General features: G+C 37.1%; 2 protein-coding genes across 3 annotated transcripts; both read left to right on the forward strand.

The window, feature by feature from the left end:
• The first annotated feature begins 79 nt into the window (after positions 1-79).
• kcnk3b (potassium channel, subfamily K, member 3b) lies at positions 80-10,291 on the forward strand. Of its 2 annotated transcripts, XM_059354113.1 has the most exons (3): positions 80-1,323; positions 4,035-4,835; positions 10,135-10,291. In XM_059354113.1, exons 1-3 carry the CDS (start codon positions 1,041-1,043, stop codon positions 10,137-10,139), a joined length of 1,089 nt encoding a protein of 362 aa, XP_059210096.1. In that variant the 5' UTR covers positions 80-1,040; the 3' UTR covers positions 10,140-10,291. The 2 variants fall into 2 exon arrangements, with proteins under 2 accessions (XP_059210096.1, XP_059210095.1); XM_059354112.1 differs by lacking the exon at positions 10,135-10,291 and having other exon boundaries at positions 4,035-5,798.
• Positions 10,292-13,973: 3,682 nt separating this feature from the next.
• On the forward strand, positions 13,974-20,761 carry marc1 (mitochondrial amidoxime reducing component 1). The gene is made up of 7 exons (XM_059354092.1): positions 13,974-14,277; positions 15,376-15,546; positions 16,344-16,506; positions 17,605-17,748; positions 18,022-18,083; positions 19,898-19,969; positions 20,406-20,761. The coding sequence occupies exons 1-7, from the start codon at positions 14,018-14,020 to the stop codon at positions 20,530-20,532; spliced, it is 999 nt and encodes a 332-aa protein (XP_059210075.1). The 5' UTR covers positions 13,974-14,017; the 3' UTR covers positions 20,533-20,761.
• Positions 20,762-21,038: the final 277 nt, after the last annotated feature.

Here is a 21,038-nt window from a genome sequence, read left to right on the forward strand (position 1 = left end):
TTTTGTAAATAATCCTAGGTTTTTTTGTAAATAACTCTAGTTTTTTTTTTTTTTTTTTAAATGTTAGTATCTTGGTCCTTTTTTCTTAAACAATTCTCATCCTTTTTTTTGTTACTAATCCTTTTACTTTTTTTGTAAATAATTGTAGTTGTGTTTTTCTTTTTTTTTCATAAACAGTCCTAGTATTTTTTGTATTACTACTCATTTTAAATAATCCTAGTCCTTTTTTTGTAAATGACCCTAGTTTTTTTGTAATTAATCTTAGTCTTTTTTTGTAAATAATCCTAGGGGGGGTTTTGTAAATAATTTGTTATTTTGAATTTTATTTTATTTTATTTTATCTCTTTTTTTTGGTGAATACTACTAATCCTTCTTTTTTTTTAACTAATCCTACTCTCTTTTTTTTTTGGTAAATAATCCTGGTTTCTTTTTTGTAAATAATCCTACCGCTTTATTTCCTCTCTGTGAGAGACAAAAGTTTCGTTGGAGCTGAAGAATCCTGCTGCCAGCTCACCGTGAAAAGGATGTGCCTTTTAAATATTTACTTACGGAAAACGATGGTTATCGTTAAGGTTGCTAGACAACTTGTGAAGCCAGTAGAGCCAGTCTGTTTAAATAGCCACTGGGTAAATATTTTATCTGTGAATGAACACATGGATCATACACCAGGTTATATTTTAAGTTGGAGGCTGTGCTGGAGGAACGTGTCAGCTCTTGAGACAACTTGTTTATTTTAGCTTCTGAAGGAAACGTGTTTGCGCGCAAAAAATGACCGGAAAAGTGAGCGCATGATTTGAGCTACTACCTCTGGCAGTCTGTGGGATTGCCCTGTGTTTTTTTTCTGCGGAATCTAAATATACGTCGGTGACAAATAGTCCAAATACAGTAGCAACCCAACTGTGATGTGGGGGTGGTGCTGAGAGAACAGCTCCGTCTCCAAAAGTCCCCCTCTGTTGGATCCGGAGTCCGTCAGGAGAAGGTCGCACGGAGAGTCTCAGCTCCACTACCTGCTGCTTTTTCTTTTTTCTGTCTTTATTACCATGAAGAGACAAAACGCCAGGACTCTCGCCCTCATCATCAGCATCCTCACCTACCTGGTGGTCGGAGCGGCCGTCTTCGAGACTCTGGAGTCGAAGCAGGAGAAAAGCCACAAGAGGAAGCTCGACGCCAGAAAGTACGAACTCATGCGCAAATACAACTTAACCAAAGAGAACTTCGAGGAGCTGGAGCACGTCGTCCTGCAGCTCAAACCTCACAAAGCAGGAGTGCAGTGGAAATTTGCTGGGTCCTTTTACTTCGCCATCACTGTGATTACGACTATAGGTGAGCGGAAGTTTCTTAATTTACACATTAAAAGCACTAAGATGCTCAGTGCAGGGCCGTATGATTGATGCCCCCCTTTACCCAGTTTCTGTGCATTGTGTTGAGCAGGGTTGATAAGTAACTAAGTACATTTACTCAGTAACTTATTGTTTGTGCAATTTTGAAGTACTTGAGTATTTCCATTTTCTGCTACTTTGCAATTCAGGGGAAAATATTGTGTTTCAGTTCTAGTTACTTTGTAGATTGAGATTAATAACGTAAAAATATTATCAACAAATAACAATTCATTTAAATAAAATATTGTATTTTTATTACTAGTTACTTTACAGATTGAGATTAACAATATTGTATATTATTAACAAATGGCAACAAACTAAGAAAATAAAATATTGTATTTGAGCTACTAGTTAATTTGCAGATTGAGATAAATAATACAAAATATAATCACCAAAGTTAAGCCTAACTCCGTTCTTTTTACCAAACGAAAGGACAGTCTTTTTGGTGCCTAAAACCGTTTTACAGCATTACTAACAAGTCTACAACATCAATCTAAATGTTTGAAACAGTAATCATGAGGTAGGATACAACAGGGGTCGTCACGTGACTCATGTCAGCAACATGTTGACTAAAGTGCTCATTATGTTATTTGTTAGGATTTCATGTGAATCACACTGAAAAAGCTTTCATTGGAAATCACATAAAACCCATCCATGAGAATCTAGGAATGAGGATATGTATGAATTAGCTGCAGCCATGAGGCTTTGGTTACGGTTATTAGATGGCTACAAACTATTAACAACATTTTATTTCCATCTCTGAAACAATTTACCCATATTAAAGTAAGTAAGTAAGGGAGATAGCCTTTATTGTCATTGTACAGACACCTATACAACAAAATTGGGAGTGCCACAATTGAAGCTGCATTTGGGATTAACAGCATTAAACAGATGAAAACGAGAACAAAGAATTAAAACAAAACAAAAAAACCACTTACGACAGAACAAGTATGGCTGATGTCATATTAAAATAAACTATTTTTGATAAGTCAACCTTTTTTGGGAGGGGGTTGCTCATTTCTGTCGGATATTCTGTCATTAAATCAGGGACGTGAATCTCACCTCCTCTCTCTGACCTATGACCTGTGATTGGCCAATGTCTCCCAACACTGATTAGATTTCCTTAAGTCTGAAAACAGCCCAGAGGAGGTGCAGTAGTCTAGTTTCTCTCAGACCACTTGATGGTGGAATCTTTCCCAATGACACCCAGCTTTTAAAAAAAAAAATGTTTTCCACCACTGTCATTTCAGTCACAGAGCCAAGCTTCAGATTTTCCCCCACAACAGTGAACACCTGATCTGAGACTCGTCTTCTAACCATGTAGGTCAGGTGTCAAACTGATCCATGTGGCTGCAGGCTGCAGCGTTGATCTAGATGTGAAAATATTCACTTTGTTGCACAATAACAAAGCTTTTTAATCCATTTCTGAAGTTGTACCACTGCTTCCAAACCCAAACAAAGGTAAAAAACATATCTCTTTGATCTAATTGTAAAAGCTAAATGTCAGGACAGTTAGCCCAATAGCCCAATATTACAAATTACAAATTTGCCTCTTGCAGTTTCACAATCTGCACATCAGCATACGACATCATCTGTCCTCACTTCAGATAAGGAAAAACTTCCTCCCTAAAAATGGAAGAAACCTGAATTAAGAGTAAATATTTTCACATATATTTGTCACATAAACACTAAAGATTGTGTCACACTCTTTATTAAATGAGGGACTTAAATGAAACCCTTCCTATAAAACAATCACTCAGTTTCTTTGTTGGGATTTCTCAAAGATATAGCTAATTCTTGTTTGTTTTTTCTCTGGTACAATCTATATTTTTATACAGATTTTAATATTTAAAAGATAATACATTCCCATCTCATACATTTGGGACACAAAGATGGTACCCGAATGCAGTGAGAGATGTAATTTTAGGCATTCAGGATAAGAAACAGAAACAGTTTAAAAATACATTTTCTTGTGCAGCAAGCACAATATTTTATCCTCCAGATGGTTAAAAGAGTCTTTGAGGATTTGGGGAATATCTTTACAACAGCAGTAAGGTTTTAAGATATTTACTGTGTAGAAAGTCAGATGCTTCACTCTGTGACTTGAAAGAAGACAAGAGAGGCAGAAGACATGGGCTAAATCCCCCCTTAAACAATGAAATCTTTACATTTCTACATTGCAATTAAATTTCATTTTAGAATCCTTTTTTTCTTTTTCTTTATCTTTTTCTTTATTTATGTGACTTAATTTAAAAAAAAAAAAACAGAATCAGCTTTTTAAAAACATAATGTGTAATTTGAGTTTGCTTTTCCATTATTTACAATGAGGTCACTTTCAGGTTTGATTTATGTGAAGAAAGTCATTTTTTTGCAGTGTTTACATGGTATCAGCTGACAAGGACGTGGGAGTTATAAATAAATAGCTGTTAATTCGCAAGTCAAGCTGAATAGTGTGATTTGGTTTTCCATTAATTAAGTGGATTTAGTGGGAGTGTGTGTGTTGATTTCCTGTGGATTTTCAGTCAAGCTACAACTGTGAAATAGTTATTTTGGTCTCGGAGCTTGATGTCAAAGTGCCTCACACTTTCACAGACAACATATGATCTCAGGTGCACGCTGTCTGAGGTGTCAAACTGTGACGTCTTCTCCTTGTAGGTTACGGCCATGCGGCGCCCAGCACCGACTCAGGGAAAGTGTTCTGCATGTTCTACGCCCTCCTGGGGATCCCGCTCACTCTGGTCATGTTCCAGAGCCTGGGAGAGCGGATCAACACGTTCGTCAGGTACCTGCTGCACCAAGCCAAGAAGTGCCTGGGGATGCGTCACACCGAGGTCTCCATGGCAAACATGGTGACTGTGGGCTTCTTCTCCTGCATGAGCACCCTGTGCGTGGGGGCCGTGGCGTTCTCCCACTGCGAGGGATGGAGCTTCCTCCACGCCTTTTACTACTGCTTCATCACGCTCACCACCATCGGGTTCGGAGACTACGTGGCCCTGCAGAGGGACGACGCCCTGCAGAACGACCCTCGCTACGTCGCTTTCTGCTTCGTCTACATCCTCATGGGCCTGACGGTGATCGGAGCGTTCCTGAACCTGGTGGTGCTTCGCTTCCTGACCATGAACACGGAGGACGAGCGTCGGGACGCCAAGCAGAGGGCCCTGATGTCCGTCGGCAAGCCAAGAGGAGAGGTGGCTCACCTTCTGCCTATCTCTGCCTCAGCCTCTTCCACACCTGTAGTAGACGAGTCCATGAAGGCGAAAGATTTAAAAGGTGTCTACACCGAGGTGCTACATTTCCAGACTATATGCTCCTGCTTGTGGTACAGGAGCAAAGAGAAGCTGCAGAGCTCCACCATGATCCCTCAGGAGCTGACGTTCTCCGATGCCTACATGCAGCAGAACAGTAACTGTCCTCACTACATGGAGCCTGGATCAACAGGATGCGTTTGCAGTCCACGTCAGTGTTCGAGTATAAGCTCCATAACAACGGGCCTACACATCCTCTCCCCGTTCAGGGTGTTTAAGAGACGCAGCTCCGTCTAGCCTTTTTAAATACAGCAGATGTTAGTTCTGCACAATGCGTCCATACTGCCAAACGGAGAACAACACCCTTTGCAGTCCCTCACAGCAGAAAACAAGACTGCGAGTAGATGTTTGTGGTGCTATAATCCCAGCAAACAGTAGGACACATGAAAGGGGAAAGCACTTGCAGTACTGTAAACAGCAAAGTCTTGCTCAAATATGTGCTTGAGAAGGCACCACACGGACTTGAAGTCTCATACAGGGGCGCCCTGTTTGCTTTGATAGAAAGTGTAGGAGGTCATCCAGGTCGCTACATGCAAACACACTGCAGTGCAGGAGGTGCACAGTGTACACAGCACAGCGGCAGAACAGGTGTTGCACGAGGTTCGAGTCAGTTGAGCAACAGCGTGATAAAACAGCTACATAAAATAACTGACAGCTCTGCAGTACATTCCACTTAACTGTATTTGATCATAATCTCAGAGGTGGTGATTCAACTCAGGGGTTATTTCTTAAAGTTGTAGTGTTTTAAGGCATTTCCCTTCATTGTATTTGTCACTGATGCAGCACCAATTTACACGACAACACTCTGGTTTCATATAAGTTGCCTCGTGTTGCCCTAAAAATGTACTCAAACAAATCGTGATTGTCAGAGCTGTATTGCTGACACACACGGATAACTCAATGTGACTCATCTGCTGTGGAGCTGCCTCTGTTATTGTGATTTTTTCAGTCAGAGCTCTCTGCCCAAATGTGCTGGTGCATCAGTCACAAACGCTGCTGCATTATGTAACGTCACAAGTGGAAAAGTTCAAAAAGTCACGATGACATATCTCCAGCACAGTGAAACTGCATTAACTCTGACTGGAACACCCTTTACTTTGTTTGAAAACGCTTTTGAAAAAAAGATCATCGGGCTATATCAAAAACTCTGATAGATTCAACAAAAACCGACCAACCTGGTGTTCACTGAAGGGTTACTGCACTGTAAGTTGTTTCTGTCTCTTTGATGGTTGGTTACATTAGTCACCAACATTAGTGGGTCCAGAAGTCAGTGCAGCACAGGTCCTGGTCTGCTTTGTGGTGTTTTAAATGTGATGCTTCTATCAGTCCTTCAGGAACCAGAGTAGATACACACCAATCATCCAGGTAGAAGTAGTTCAACATTTTGGGCAATTTACAAGTGGAGCTGGAGCTGAGAAGTGATTAGCTTAGCTCGAAAAAACGACAAGAGGCAGTGAAAAAAGATTGTGTATTGTTTCTTTTAAAGGAGTAGTTCAACATTTGAGAAAATATTGACTTGAGAAGGTCAATAACACATACAGTCATGGAAAAAATGATTAGACCACCCTTGTTTTCTTAAATTTCTTGTTCATTTTCATGCCTGATACAACTAAAGGTACATTTGTTTGGACAAATATAATGATAACAACAAAAATAGCTCATAAGAGTTTAATTTAAGAGCTGATATCTAGTCATTTTCCATGCTTTTCTTGATAATGATTTTGGTTATTATCAAGAAAACCATGTAAAATGGCTAGATATCAGCTCTTAAATTAAACTCTTATGAGCTATTTTTTTTAAATTATATTTGTCCAAACAAATGTACATTTAATTGTACCAGGCATTAAAATGAACAAGAAAATTAAGAAAACAAAGGTGGCCTAATGTTTTTTTTCCCATGACTGTAGATTTTAGCCTATATAAAGCATGAATGTATTACAGAACTGAATATAGTGTAGCCGCTGAATGTCTACTCGCAAAATTGCAGCTAAATAACCCTCTGAGGCCCAAAAAGCATTTTCCCCATACTTTGTAAAACTTTTCTTGAGCTGAGCTTAAAATCTGTGACATCATCACAATGCGATGTCTATGGGTGGGCCTGCACACATTCAGAGGGCAGCATAAGGTGGAGGTTAACCCATAAGCTGAAACCTTTTTGGGGTATGCACCTGGTGAGCATTTCTCTTTGGAATGAATTGGCACCATCTTTGGGTCCGTTTTCCAGGCCTTATAAAACATCCATAGTCCCCACTTCACTTTCCTCTCTCTACAGTCTGCGCAGTAGTGATCAAAATGACCTTCAAACAAAAATCAGCGCGATAAGAACTACTTAAAACGATAGAAATAATCTTTGGGGAAAACATTTCTTGACATGTACTTTGACATTTTAGCCTGGCACCTGTCATGAAGGGGGCAGGGTTTCTGACCTAAACTGCAGCCTGCCACCAGGGGGCAATCAAGCTGTTTTGGCTATACTTATAGAGAGGAAATGTAATTACATAATTATTTTGGCCAACCCGGAAGTTAGCATTGGATTTCAGATCATTGTAGAAATTAAGCTCTGTGGCAAAGACACATTTCTGATGCTTAAATATTTTATTCAGCAGGATAATCTTCACAAATGAACACAACTTTTATGATGTTTGAAGCGTTGATGCAGCAGATAGAAGTGAAAAGCTAACGTTATGCTATTGCAAAGTACTCCACGGATGCTCTCTGACAAGCTAAACAGCGGTTTTGACAAGATAGCAAATATGTGGTCTAATAAGCTGTTCATTAACATAATTTACTATCTACAATAGTTTGCAAGAGCACTGAAAAACACGACAACAGGCTGTAAGGCGGACTAGAGAGAGAGTTGTATCCAACGTGTCCAATGTAATGTCTCATTTAGCCACTTGTAAGCAACTGCCCTTTTAAGGACACGTAAAAACTTCAAAATTCACAAGTGGGGGGATTAACTAACGTATTTTGTGGCATACAACAAAATGTGAATGTTGCTTAAGCTTGTGTTAACCCCTTATTTCAGGCATCTAACCAAAAACCCATATAATATCTTCACTGAGTTTGAGAGGTTGCCTAGGGCGCTAACATGCTAACTTACTTCCTAGTTTAGGAACTCATTCCTGTGGCGCCCTATGGGGAGCTGTGATCATGTCATCCATCTTTATAATCAGTCTGGGGTCAGAACCCTCAAGTTTCAGATAATAAAAAACTGACCATACTCTGGTTTTGTATGATAAATATGTAACTTGTAACTGAGCCAGCCAGCCAGCATCCGGTTAGCTTGGTTTGCTTTCTGTCTTCACGCTAAGCTAGGCTAATCTGATCTCCTGGCTCCGGCTCCATACTTTACACACATGACATGAGACATGAGAGTGGTATCAGTGTTCTCATGTCACTCTCTGTAAGAAAGTTAATGAATGCATTGTTGACAAATTGTTGACATTCTTTTAATGCTCCGTTTAAATCCTTTCGACTGTTGGACTTTTATTCAAATATCTTTCATCTTATCATTTTGTTCCTGTTCAGCTGCAACAGAAAACACAGAATAGCTAAAAGTATGAATTTAAAGTACATGTTTAGAGGTGTGAACCTACTATATTTCTCTCTACTCTGCTCTTTTGACCTGAAGGACGATGAAGCTCCACAAACTTTCAAATAAAACACGTCGGATATTCAGACATGAAGCGTGCAGAGCTGTCCTAATCACATCTGGATCAAACTGTAAATGCAAACTTTTCTAAGGAGCAGGTCGGAGTGGGAGATGGGAGGCGGTTTTCTGTGTTTGGACAATGGATAATAAGCTGGTTGTCAATCACAGATAATTATTCCACAAAAGGCTTAGTCTCTGTGATTGATGGAAAAGGAAAAAAATCCACCCTCAGATACTATTTCTTGTATTTCTGGGCCTATTTTGGTGTTTCGTGTTGTATTTTGTCTGTAGGCGACATGGTGTGACATCACGTGCAGCAAATTAGATTTTTGATCAATTTTGGTGTCAAATCAAAGAGGAAGAAAGGCTTTTGTTCCTTGATGAATGGGGATTTCATTCATTTTTAAACTAAAGTTTAACAGTGAGATCATAGAGGATACTTTATTAAACTAAAAGAAGCCGAGTAGAAGTCCTGCATTCTAAAGTATTGCAAGGAAAATTAACTATAGTAGCAAATCTAAAAGTACTCTTTATGGAGAGAGAAAAAAAGTGTTAAATCATCTTATGAAATAGATAAGATAAACTGTGCAGGATAGGGATGTGCAAAAATCTAAATGAAAAAAAAGTGAAAAAACAGTTAAAGGTGAGCCTATTTATGATCAACTTTTGTGTCAAATGAAAAAGGAATAAGAGCTTTTGTTCCTTGATTAAATAGGATTTAATTCATTTTGAAACTAAAGTTTAATAGTCAAAAAGTGGTATCAGTGATAGTGAAATGTACCTAAAGAACATAAACTAAAAGTACACTTTGTGCAGAAAATAATATAAAATCATGTAAAATAGATAAGGTAAACTTTATTTATTCTGAGGGAAATTGCTGTGCAGTATAGGCATGTACACAAATCCAAATGGGCAAAAAAACGTCTGGCAGCCACACTTTTCAAAATTACAGCAAAGAACTGTTATATAATACAGGTAACTGGCTGTAAATTATCTGTGTTTTTACAGTATTTAGGGCAGACTAAATGTGGAAAGATTTAATTTAGATGTTAATCTTAGAATAAACCAAACACCACAGATTTATAATATTCTGAATATCTGAAGGTGGATTTTTTTCCCCATGTATTGTTTTGCATTGTGAGATGAAATAACACCTATGTGATGCACAATGGACACATTATAACAAGTGCCAAAAATCCTTACAAATACTATTTGATCCAGGTCTGGTGCCTACTGAGAACCTGATCTCATCTACCTGTTGTGATGGACTGTCCAGTACTGTAATACATGAGTAGTGTTTGCACATGATAATGGATGATGATGCTTTCTGCTTTTGACTTGCTTTTAATAATAAGTGACTCAGAAATCAACAGCCTACTGTATACTTTATGCAACTACTGTATTAGTTTGAAAGTATGACTATGTCATGTTGCACAGGCATGAACAGATTTCTCTGTTTGTTGCTTTTTAGAGATGACAGGAGGCAAAGTAGTACTTGAACACCCACGGAGTACTTGAAATAATTATAAGAACTTTTTTTTTTTTACCTTAACTTGCCAAGGGATGTATGTACAGTTTAGAACATTAAAATGTTGTACTATTTTGCTCAAATTTAGAGAAAAACATCCATAGAAAACATTAAAAAGATGGATATTTTATCCAAATCTCTGACTGTTTTTGAGTGTAATGTTGTTTGAATGAAGAATTATAATTAATGAGATTAATGATATAAGATACTGTATAAGTTGTAGTCGTGTAATTTCACCATCTTCATGCTGTTTGTCGTCCTGTGCAGTGTGAAAAAGTCTGCTGAATGTATAGAAAATACCATTTGGTCCAGATGGTTTCCCCCTGGGAATTCTGACTGAAGTCCAGTTCTGGACAACCTACAGCAGGTTAGTCACGAGCGGGAAAGTATGGCGGTGTATCTGCATTATGTCACGGTTTGTGGCAGTATGTATATCTTTTATGTCCAGCTCAGCATCACGTGGTAAAGCAAACAGGAGGTGGACAACATAGCAGAAGGCAGAAAATGCTGTTTCAGAAAAAGGTGTTTATGTTGCATTTTTAATTAGGGCACCAGAATACCCCTAATATTGGGGGCTTTGCTGAGATTGGTTATTTGGTAACACCATATTTTATTGGTTATACTTTCAAAATGAGTCCCTAAATATGGATAAACAGGAATAGAAGAAAAATATCAAAAAATGATTTGTTTGAGTGGCTAAACCATTAAAAAACATGTTTTGACCACTGCAGTTCTTCCTCAGGGCTTTAACAAACAGACAGCACAGGTGTGACCTCACCTGTATTGTTACAACAGCCAATAGGAGGCCGTGACATGACCAGGACAATTACATTAAAAAGAATGAAAATAAAATAAGACATGAACACACTAATATATAAATATATATAATGCTGTAGTTATTAATGTACAATTTGAGATAAAAACAATTAGCCTGTACAGAGGAAAGGACTTTTTTTTATGTGTGAATTTTATATCTTCATTAAGACCAGGATACTTTAACACATCATGCTGATTTATTCCAGAAATATTTTTAAATAAGTTTCCTGAAAAAGAACAAAATCATTTTGTTTGTAATTCAGGCTCCTAGTAATTTCAAGTGTAACCTGGATATTGATATGTTTTAAGTTATTATACACAGTTGCCCATAAAGTTGGAATGAAATATGTTTGACCTCTTTCCATTAAATGATTGTGACAATGTGATTTATTATTATTATTTACAAGTAACAGGGGGTTGTGTCTGGAAACAAAATTATTAATCAACTTCATGGGCAACTGAGTATTAAGTAAATAATGGAAGGAGTGAGAAATAGAGCTTGTATCACAAGAAACATTTCTCTATAATTAATACCATATTTCAATAAAAGAAATAAAAATAAAATTCAATTTAAATAATTTTCTGAGCAGTTACATTTACCTAGATACCAATTAACACCATGTATAAAGTTGAACTGAGATCTTAAAGCATCATTTTTTAAGCAATTTTGTTAATTTTAGAAGTAAGAACAGGTCAGACATGGTTAATGAAAAACAAGGATTCTTTCTACTTTCTGCTATTTTGTCCACTCCTGCGTGACATTTGTCCTTCTTTTTTCTTTTTTTCTCGTCTTTTACACTGTCTACATCTGGCTTTATTTGTCTTGTGTCTTGTAAGTTTTATTTCTGTCGTGGGTTATGCAAGGTTTGGACATCATACATGCTGCTGTGTGGAGTCCAGTTTCAACTTCACTAACTGTTTATTAAAGGCCACTGAGTCTCTGAGATGGTCTGTCTAAAAAGAGTAAAATACAGTTTGAAAAGGTTTTGCATTATAACAGGAGTTCTTAACCACTAGCGGGATAGCGTGATTTTACCATAATTTTAGATGCCTGAAGATGTAAAATCTGATTATATTGAGAAAAAAGCAAAAGAAAGTCTGAAAAAGCCCACAGAAATTGCAAAAAATGTCTATATTTCTTTTTTCTTTCCAGTCGAGTTAATCATCTTTTGACCCCTCAGAACTTGAGACCAAGCGACTTTGGGTATTTTTAAAGCACTATATAAATCTTATCAATTATTATTAATAATATTATTGTCTGATCTTCAGACTGATCTTCACGTTGAAACTCACTACTCTGTTTGACTTTATTATAAGTATTGCAGCAGTTATGCAAGACAGAGCATCAATATAGTTAAAGATAAACCCAAAATCGTGAAATATTGTAAAAAAAATGTTGTCATATTAGGCTCTAAATGCATGCAAACACAAATTGTCGTATGCACTCAGAACAGAATTATAACATCAAAGTGTCAGTTGCTGAGAGCTGAGCCATTAGTATCTCGTTATCAAAATTCTCTTGCAGCTACAACATCAAACCAGCTTGTAAGTCCTGGCCCCGTGCCTGCGAATCTGCCTTCAGACATTAGACGTGCACAGAAAAGCAACAGAAGGAGCATCCATTCGACAAATCCCTGTATTGACCCCCTGTGGCTGGAGCATCTGCTGTTTTCTACTTTGGCCATAGACCTGAGTATCTATGTCAAAGACAAAAATAGTTCCACTGAGAAGGTCAGCGATGGCCTTACGTCACCTGGTTTATCCTCCGTTTTTAGAAAAATTCTGGACACGTTAAAACTGAACGTGTCTGTCACATTTTTATGCCAATTTGGGCCAATCTGAGCACACTCATCTATTTGTTATGTTGTGTTTTTATTGTTTTTTATCATGATATTAAATTACTTTTTTCCACCAAATTAATCAAAATTAATTACCTCTAACCTTGTTGAAAATCTGACAAGGCAGTATTTCTTCAATGAATGTGCGAGCAGTAATTTCTTTAGTTAACACATTGATGTTTAAAGTTTGACAGTTCGATATTTTGGGAAATACTGTGCATCATATGTAGGTCAAGAGAACATGAACAATACTAGAAAATTTCCTCTGGAGAAATTCTGAAAGGGCCACGGGGGATGATGAGATTCTGAGATTTCAAACAATTAATACTAGTAATGTTATGATACTATATAATATACAAGGAGCACACCAACAAACATTCCATTTCAAGTATTTATTTATACAGTAACCTATGCCCTTTAACCTCAAAATGTGTGTGTGTGTGTGTGTGTGTGTGTGTGTGTGTGTGTGTGTGTGTGTGTGTAAAACATGTGTATCTGGAGGAGTGTGCGTGCTTACGCACACATGTGTGTGTGTACAACTAAAATCACATAAAGTTACCTCTGTGTGTGTGTGTGTGTGTGTGTGTGTGTGTGTGTGTGTGTGTGTATGTGTGTGTGTGTCTGGGTCTGCGTCTCTCTTTCTGTGAGAGATGGATCAAAGGATCAAAGGTTAACTGCCGCTGTAGAATGTACTGGCACAGTGACAGCAGCCAGAGGTAGACAGACTTGAATTTCTGGCTTTGAACAGAAAGCATTTTTGGTAAAACCATAATACCTATCATTGATCCGACTTCACTTTGAGCGTCCTGAGTTCTTCCTGAACAGCTACATGTGTTTTTTGTGAAGAAAAATAGTTTTGTAAGAGTGATTTGAAAAACTGTTTAATATGCTTTTGTACAGAAATCTTCCTGCGTTTTTAATATGGGAGTCAATGGGGCTGTTGGTGCGTGTTGGTGGCGGATCTGTGCTTCCTACACCCAAACTATAACTCTGACAGCTTTACCAGAGGATTGTGAGTGAGAAGACAAATTTTGTTTTTTTCAAAGGCCAATAACTGATTTTACCTGGCAGAATGTTGTTGCATAACAGGTGGGAGCAAGGTGTCAACGTTCATGCTGTAGCTTTCATGAAACTGAAAAAAAAAACAGAAACTGAACTCTTTGTTCCTTATGGTTTGTTCGGTCATTTTAGTTCAGGTGGTGTGTTCACTTGTATGTGATTTTTTTATTTTTTTATTTTACCATACCATGAGTGTAGTTTTGTGTAGTTCACTTCTTTTATAGCTCCAGAACTTTTGTTACATATCCTGTGGATAGTTTCTTTCATTTTGGAGTGAAGAAGAAAAAGCAAAAGAAGAAAAAGAAAAGAGGAAAATAGTATTATTAGCGCCTGTCAAACTGGAGCTGCCGTTGACCGACCGTCAGTGAACGTCACACGTGGTGGCGGCTGCTGTCATTTAAATCAAAGTTCAACCCGAGAAGCAGCGAGACTCCAACATGGAGCTGCAGGAGCTGAAGGATGCGGCGGTAAACTTGCTGCTCCACAATAAGAAAGCCGCTCTTCTGATCGGCGGAGCTGGCGTCGCTGCTCTGGGACTTGGTCTCGGATATAAATACCTGCGAAAGCCAGAAAAAGTTGTTCGTGTAGGCGTCGTGTCGCAGCTCCTCATTCATCCTCTGAAGTCTGGCAGAGCCGTGTCTGTGGCTCTGGCCGAGTGCCAAAACCTCGGTCTCAAGTTTGGAGAGTTGCAGGATCGGTGAGATTTAAATCTGGTCACTAAAACATTTACAGACTGGTCATTATTTAACAGTGATGGAAAGTAGTTTAAGTAGTAGGACTAGGAGGTATTTTACTAATTGTGCTCTTAAGGACATATTGTACTTTACTCCACAGCTAATGTTACTACACTGAAAAAAAAAGAAAAAGATTTTGGGCCCTGTAATTATTATTTCAATCATCTATATAAATTCTACAAAGAACAACGAATTCAGTGCTTTTACTTTAAAAAAAGCAGTTTTTCATGTAGTGCATTACTTTAGTGATTGTTTGTTATTATGTGTCCTCAGTTTTGTATGTAAATGGAATCATTCGTTCCAAGTAATAGCCTATTCACTAAACCAGTTCATTGGCTTAATTATTTGATATTTCCAAGTAAAATATAATTAAGGGACATCAGTGAATCTGCAATTTACTTGTGTATTTTCATAAAAAAAAAAAAAAAAGTGGTTCTATTAAATAAATATTACTTAGAAACAGCCTGAGTAAAGATTACAAAAACTTTCTCTGTGGAAAACTTGCCTAGTTTTTTAGTAAGTAAATGTCACTCCAATTTTTATTTTAGTGTAACGTAAAGAATATTTACTCAAGTACTGTACCTAAGTACAAATTTGAGGCACCTAACTTGATTTTTTTCCTGGTATTTTCACATATGTAACTTTATTATTCTACTTCACTCGAGTTTAGAGACAAATATTGTACTTTTTACTACACTACTTTTGTGTCCCATCTTTCGATTTAACTTGAAAAACGTGAACAATTTACAATGATTACAAGTTTTTACAAGCTAAACCACATAACAGTAGTTAAAATTAGCCCTACCCTTTCAACATTTAACTCGCCTAATAACTAGCCATTTTCCATGGTTTTCTTGATAAAGATTTTGGTTATTATCAAGAAAACCGTGGAAAATGTCTAGATATCAGCTCTTAAATTAAACTCTTATGAGCTATTTTTGTTGTTACCATTATATCTGTCCAAACAAATGTACCTTTAGTTGTACCAGGCATTAAAATGAACAAGGAATTGAAGAAAAAGGGTGGTGTAATATTTTTTTCCATGACTGTTTTGATTGCAGACACTGGCTCGTGGTCACAGAGGACGGTCGGATGGTGACGGGCAGGCAGGAGCCTCGTCTGGTGTTGGTGTCTCTGACCTGTGAGGGAGGTCATGTTTGTCTGAATGGCCCAAACATGGAGGAGCTGCGATTCCCCTTCAAACAGCCCGACAACCCGGTCACCAACTGCAGGTTTCACATCACGGTTTAATTTTTAATCTTCTCTGATTGAATCTGTAACTGTTTATTTCACTTGTTTTCTGTTTCTTTTGCATTTCTTTGACAGTGTAGAGCAGGGGTGGTCAACCTGTGGCTCTTCAGGCCGCCTGCAGGGGCTCCCTGTGGCTGAGCCCAAAAAATTATACATATATTTTTACATTAAAATTTTCATTTATCAATGGTGTAGACCAAAAACTATTTGTATTCTTCAATTGTAAAATTGTATAGCCTTTTTTTTTTTACAGCATATTAAAAAAAAATTGACATTTAAGTCAACTAAAATGTGCTTCATAGCTTCCGAAAGTCTCCGGCCCGGCGCCTTAACCTTTAAGTTTTGCCAACTTTGAGTTTAGTTTTGAGTTCCCCTAGGTAGACTAGTTTTTAAAATCATATTAATAAATGCTCAACATGACTATTAATAATGTTGGTAGGCTAATTTAGACTTATTAGGCTGTTTAATTTTCATTTTAGGCTCAATATAAGGTTTGTGGCTCAATTCCGTGATTTTCTCTCTTTTTTTTTGGGCCAACAGTGGCTCTTTAGTTAGTAAAGGTTGCCCACCCCTGGTGTAGAGAGACGGGGAACATTTGTTTGTTTGATTTAAGATTTAACCAAAGTATCAAGTCTGTTTTTAAAATACCTCCATGACCTGTTGCTCATTTTTAAAATGAGTTCACACTGTTAGTTTGTCTTCGGCATTATTAACTTTTATTCCAACTCTGCTTTCAGACTTAAGAGAAGAAATGTTTCTTGTTGTTTCTGTGCTGCAGAGTGTTTTCATCTGACATTCAGGGACGGGATTGCGGTGACGAGGCGTCTCGCTGGCTCACTCGCTACCTGGGGGAAGAGAAAACCTTTCGCATGGTGCACTTTGAACACCAGATGAGGGCGAGGAAGTCAGCAGCGATAGAGCCTCTTTTCCCTCAAAATGAGGTAAAAAAGACAGTGTGCTGGAGTCTCTTACTTATTATTCACAGATGTTAAGACTCTGTATGCCTCGATGTGAGTGAAAGAGGCAAAAGCAAAATGTATTTTAGTCCCCTAAATAAATAAATCAGTTTAAGTGTCACTATAGGTAGAGCTGATATCTAGCCATTTTCCATGGTTTTCTTTATAATAACCAAAATCAATATCAAGAAAACCATGGAAAATGTCTAGATATCAGCTCTTAAATGAAACTCTTCTGAGCTATTTTTGTTGTTCTCATTATATTTCTCCAAACAAATGTATCTTTAGTGGTACCAGACATTAAAATGAACAAGAACTCTTTAAAGCCAAAAAATACCATTGACAAAAACAGTAGTTTTACCTTGAAGAACATGGGAGTTGCTTACACAGCTGCCTTGACCTGTTCGTTATTGTGGGACTTTGGTGTTTTAAAGGGTTAGTTTTTGGATTCAATAATAGTTCTGGTTCCATCAACGAATTTCTATGCACATTTTTTTTGTGATCAAATTTTTTATTTTATTTTCCAAACTTTGAAAAAGGCAGTACATTTTAATAACAAATACAAAACATGATGACAGACATAAGAATGAGAAGATGAGAACTATTAGAAGCCACAATAGTAAAATATTAAAAAGGAAAACAAAACAAAAATTTTAATAATTAAAAAAAAAACCAAAGCGACTTACAATAAGTGCATTCAACCTGATGGTGCTAGCCTACAGCCTAGACCACATCAATCAAGAAGTGCATCATTTTTAAGAGCCATCTGTAATTGCTACAGGAGTGCTATACGCAAAAGAAGAGCATTTAAAAAAAAAAAAAAATTAATTAGCCGACCATGACTTAACCGAGGTATTGTTTTCATTACAAGACAGGACAGGCTGGGGCTAGCTGATTAGCGTGCTAATATCTCTGCAACACAATACAAAGATGTCACTTCTTCACATTCTGTTGTTAGTTTTAGTTCATGTTTTGAATGTTTTCATCTAAAAAATCTGTCCCAATCTTACAAATCACACCTTTCAAGAGTTGCCATACAAAAGAAGAGGAGTTTTATTTCACTGTGTTTATTCATATAACCAGGAGGTGGCCTACCAAGATGTCGGACCTGTGATGCTGCTGTCCGAATCGTCTGTCAATGATCTCAGCAGCAAGTTGGATAAGGCGGTCACAGTGGAGCGTTTCCGCCCAAGCATTGTCATAAGTGACTGTGAACCATTTGCTGAGGTGTGTTGTTTACATCTTCCTCTGTTTTATTTTCCCTGCTGATGATGAGAAATCCTGGTTACAGTCAGTCATGTAAAGATTAGATAAAAGGTCTTAAAAATAACAGATACTATGTGTCTCTACGCTGCAGCCTGTGGGGTTTTGTTTTCCTTCTTGGGTGGAAAAATGATCATTTGGTCCTTTACTTGTGACTAATCCCTCGCCCTTTTCAGTGTGAGCAGCGTAGACTAATTTTATCTCCATCTCAAAAAACCAACTGTTTCGCTTTTTCAGGATTCGTGGGAAGAGCTCCAGATTGGCAGCGTGAGACTGCAGCGTGTAATGTCATGTGGACGGTAACACACTTGATGCTTCACACAGATTTTTATCAGAGATGGAATCACTTAATTTATAAACAACAATAATCTGAATAGTTTGATTCCCTGGATGCAAATTAAAGCAGCAACAAGGAGTTTTTAACTGGTTATGAAACTGTCTTAATTTAATACTGATGCCTCTTTATCATCTACATAAACAAACAAGACCACCAGTGAGAAGATGGCCTGTTTCTATATAGTTATTCTTCATGCCTGTTTTCAGGAAAAACAATTCACGGTGGGTACGGAAGGTGTGTGGACCTGAATGAAGGAGTTTACAGGTGCATCTCAATACATAAGAATATCATGGAAAACTAATTGTCCAATAGTTCCAGTCAAATAGCCTCAACCAAGTATTGAGTCTCTGTGTAATGGATCTATATAATGTGTTATTTCCATTTTTTAAATTTAATTACCGACATAAATAAACTTTTCTATGATATTCTAATTTATTGAGATGCACCTGTAAGTGGGCGGGAGCTGTTCTAGCAGCTGTTTTATAGGCAAGGGCTGTGAATTTGATGCGGGAAGCATCCAGTGGAGGAATATGAGCTAAATTCATGGCACGCAGGCCTAAAGAGTCTACATTTACATTTATCCAGACAGAGGCTGTCTTGAGCAAGATACTGAACCCCAAATTGCTCCCGATGCTGCGTTCATCGGTGTGAATGAATTCCCAATGGTGGCAGGTGGCACCAGTGTGCCCTGGTAGCCTCGTCCACCAGTATGAATGTGTGAATGGGTGAATGAGCGCAGTGTGTAGTGTAAAGTGCTTTGGAAAAAAGTGCTATATAAGTGCAGTCCATTTACCATTATGATGTTATTATTTGTGGTAATGGCTGATGATGCAGGATCAGCAAAGAGAAAAAGAAAAAAATTGAGCAAAGAACAACAAAAAGGCTCAAATGGGCAGTGATAGAGCACGAGAGAAAACATTAGTTGGTGGTTCAACAGATGGAGAGAACTGTAGAATTTAAAAAGCCCTTTTATTTAAAGACGCATACAGGTGCATCTCACTAAATTAAAATGTCATAGAAAAGTTTATTTATGTCAGTAATTCAATTCAAAAAGCGGAAATAACACATTATATAGATCCATTACACACAGAATGAAACATTCCATGTCTTAATGTATTTAATTTCTTCTAATTAAAATGATTATGGCTTACATTTAATAAATACCTAAAATTCAGTGTTTCAAAAAAATTAATAATACAAAAGAACAATTTTTAAAAGTATGTTTAATATGGAAATGTTGGCCTCTGAAAAGTATGTCCATCTATATGACTCAATACTTGGTTGGGGCTATTTGACTTGAACTACTGGAAATTGACTTTTCCATCATATTCTAACGTATTGAGATTCAACTGTATATGATATGCAGATTCATTTAAGGAAAACATTACAAGTAGTTTTTGTAGTTGGTAGTTATAATAAGTTTTCTGCAGCTATGAATGCCAGTAAGCTGGAGGAGCTTACAAACACTTTATAGATTTTTTTTTTATCACACATTTCTTCCACAGTGGCAGCTGCACTTTCCATCATCTGCACATCAATAGACACATCAATAATTCTTTTTATTATTTTAATGAACAGGACATTTTTAATGGGGCTGCCAAAACTCAACAAAAAATAAAAGTTCCTTGTAGTTGTTTTAAATTCACCAGTGATTGTTAATTGTCTATTTCATGTTAAATTAATGACCTTAATTTAATTTGTCTCTTTTTAACTGTTGAGATTTGGGCTCAACAAAATGGCTACAAACTTACCTGCAACTTTTGTTTGTTTTTCTAGATGTCTTTTCACCACCGTTGATCCTGAAACAGGTATAATTAGCAGAAAAGAACCTCTGGACACACTGAAAAGGTACATTTTTACTCAAAATTATTTAGTAGATTTATTATTAGTATTGTTAATATTAATAAGTTAAGTTATGTTATTAAGTGTTAAACATAATTTTGTTTTTGGGGTGTTCATCTGTTCCATTCTTGTTAACACAATATTACAGGAACGCCTTCAGGAAATTACTTCAAATTTGGCACAAACATCCAGTTGGGTTAAAAGATGAACTGATGTAGATTTTGTCACTGTGACCACACAAAACACATTTTTGCCAATAACTCAAGTATGCTAATCATGACAAAAAACATTTTATATCTTTTATTAAATTCCTTCTAACTCTTCACATTAATTTGATTTTAAGAACTAAAACATATTAACATGAGTATTAGTGGCCTTTTTTTCTTGACCAATTTCACACCTAAATGCCTTTGAACTCTTTCTGATGATGATTCTTTCACAGCTATCGTCTGTGCCAACCCTCTGAGAAGCACATCTACAAGTCAGACCCGCTGTTTGGACAGCTGCACATAGTGAAGAAGACGGGGATCCTGCAAGTCGGCGATGTGGTTTATAAGATCAGCCGCTAAAGAGAGTCAGAGAGGGAAAAACATTCTGACATACAATCAACACACTACCCTAATCACTGTGCTAGTCCACACTAAAGAAAGCCCTTACAGAGATGAAATGTACATCAATAATAAAGGAAAAGAACATTAAAGTTGCTTAAAGCACAAATGTGTAACAAAAATATATTTTTTGTGAAGCTGTGATTCATAGAGAGACAACGGGCAGTTGAAATAAAAACTTTTTTTTTTATATAGTGGATTATATTAACTGTCTATGTCAAATGTTGTGTAACTCTAATGGTGCTAAGTTCTCAAACACTGCTAAAATTGATTTCACTGATAATTAAATCCTGAAAATGTATACGCTGCTATCAAAGAAACTGCCTGAAGTCTTTTTAATACAACAGTTTACATGTTTTCCTGGAATAAATATTTCTTTTAAATAGAGCATTTGGGATATTTAACAACATCAAATCTATAAAGCAGCTGTTTACGAGCTCACAACTTTCAGTTTAATGTCTCATTTA

The sequence above is a fragment of the Centropristis striata genome, chromosome 16 (genome assembly GCF_030273125.1).
Source record: "Centropristis striata isolate RG_2023a ecotype Rhode Island chromosome 16, C.striata_1.0, whole genome shotgun sequence".
Lineage (NCBI taxonomy): Eukaryota > Metazoa > Chordata > Actinopteri > Perciformes > Serranidae > Centropristis > Centropristis striata.

Excerpts from the sequence above, each read along its gene's own strand:
- kcnk3b (XM_059354112.1), top strand. The coding sequence starts at position 1,041 with ATGAAGAGACAAAACGCCAGGACTCTCGCCCTCATCATCAGCATCCTC. Across the intron at positions 1,324-4,034 it reads CACTGTGATTACGACTATAG|GTTACGGCCATGCGGCGCCC; the intron begins GTGAGCGGAAGT and ends TTCTCCTTGTAG.
- marc1 (XM_059354092.1), top strand. The coding sequence starts at position 14,018 with ATGGAGCTGCAGGAGCTGAAGGATGCGGCGGTAAACTTGCTGCTCCAC. Across the intron at positions 15,547-16,343 it reads AACCCGGTCACCAACTGCAG|AGTGTTTTCATCTGACATTC; the intron begins GTTTCACATCAC and ends TCTGTGCTGCAG. Across the intron at positions 17,749-18,021 it reads ACTGTGAACCATTTGCTGAG|GATTCGTGGGAAGAGCTCCA; the intron begins GTGTGTTGTTTA and ends TCGCTTTTTCAG.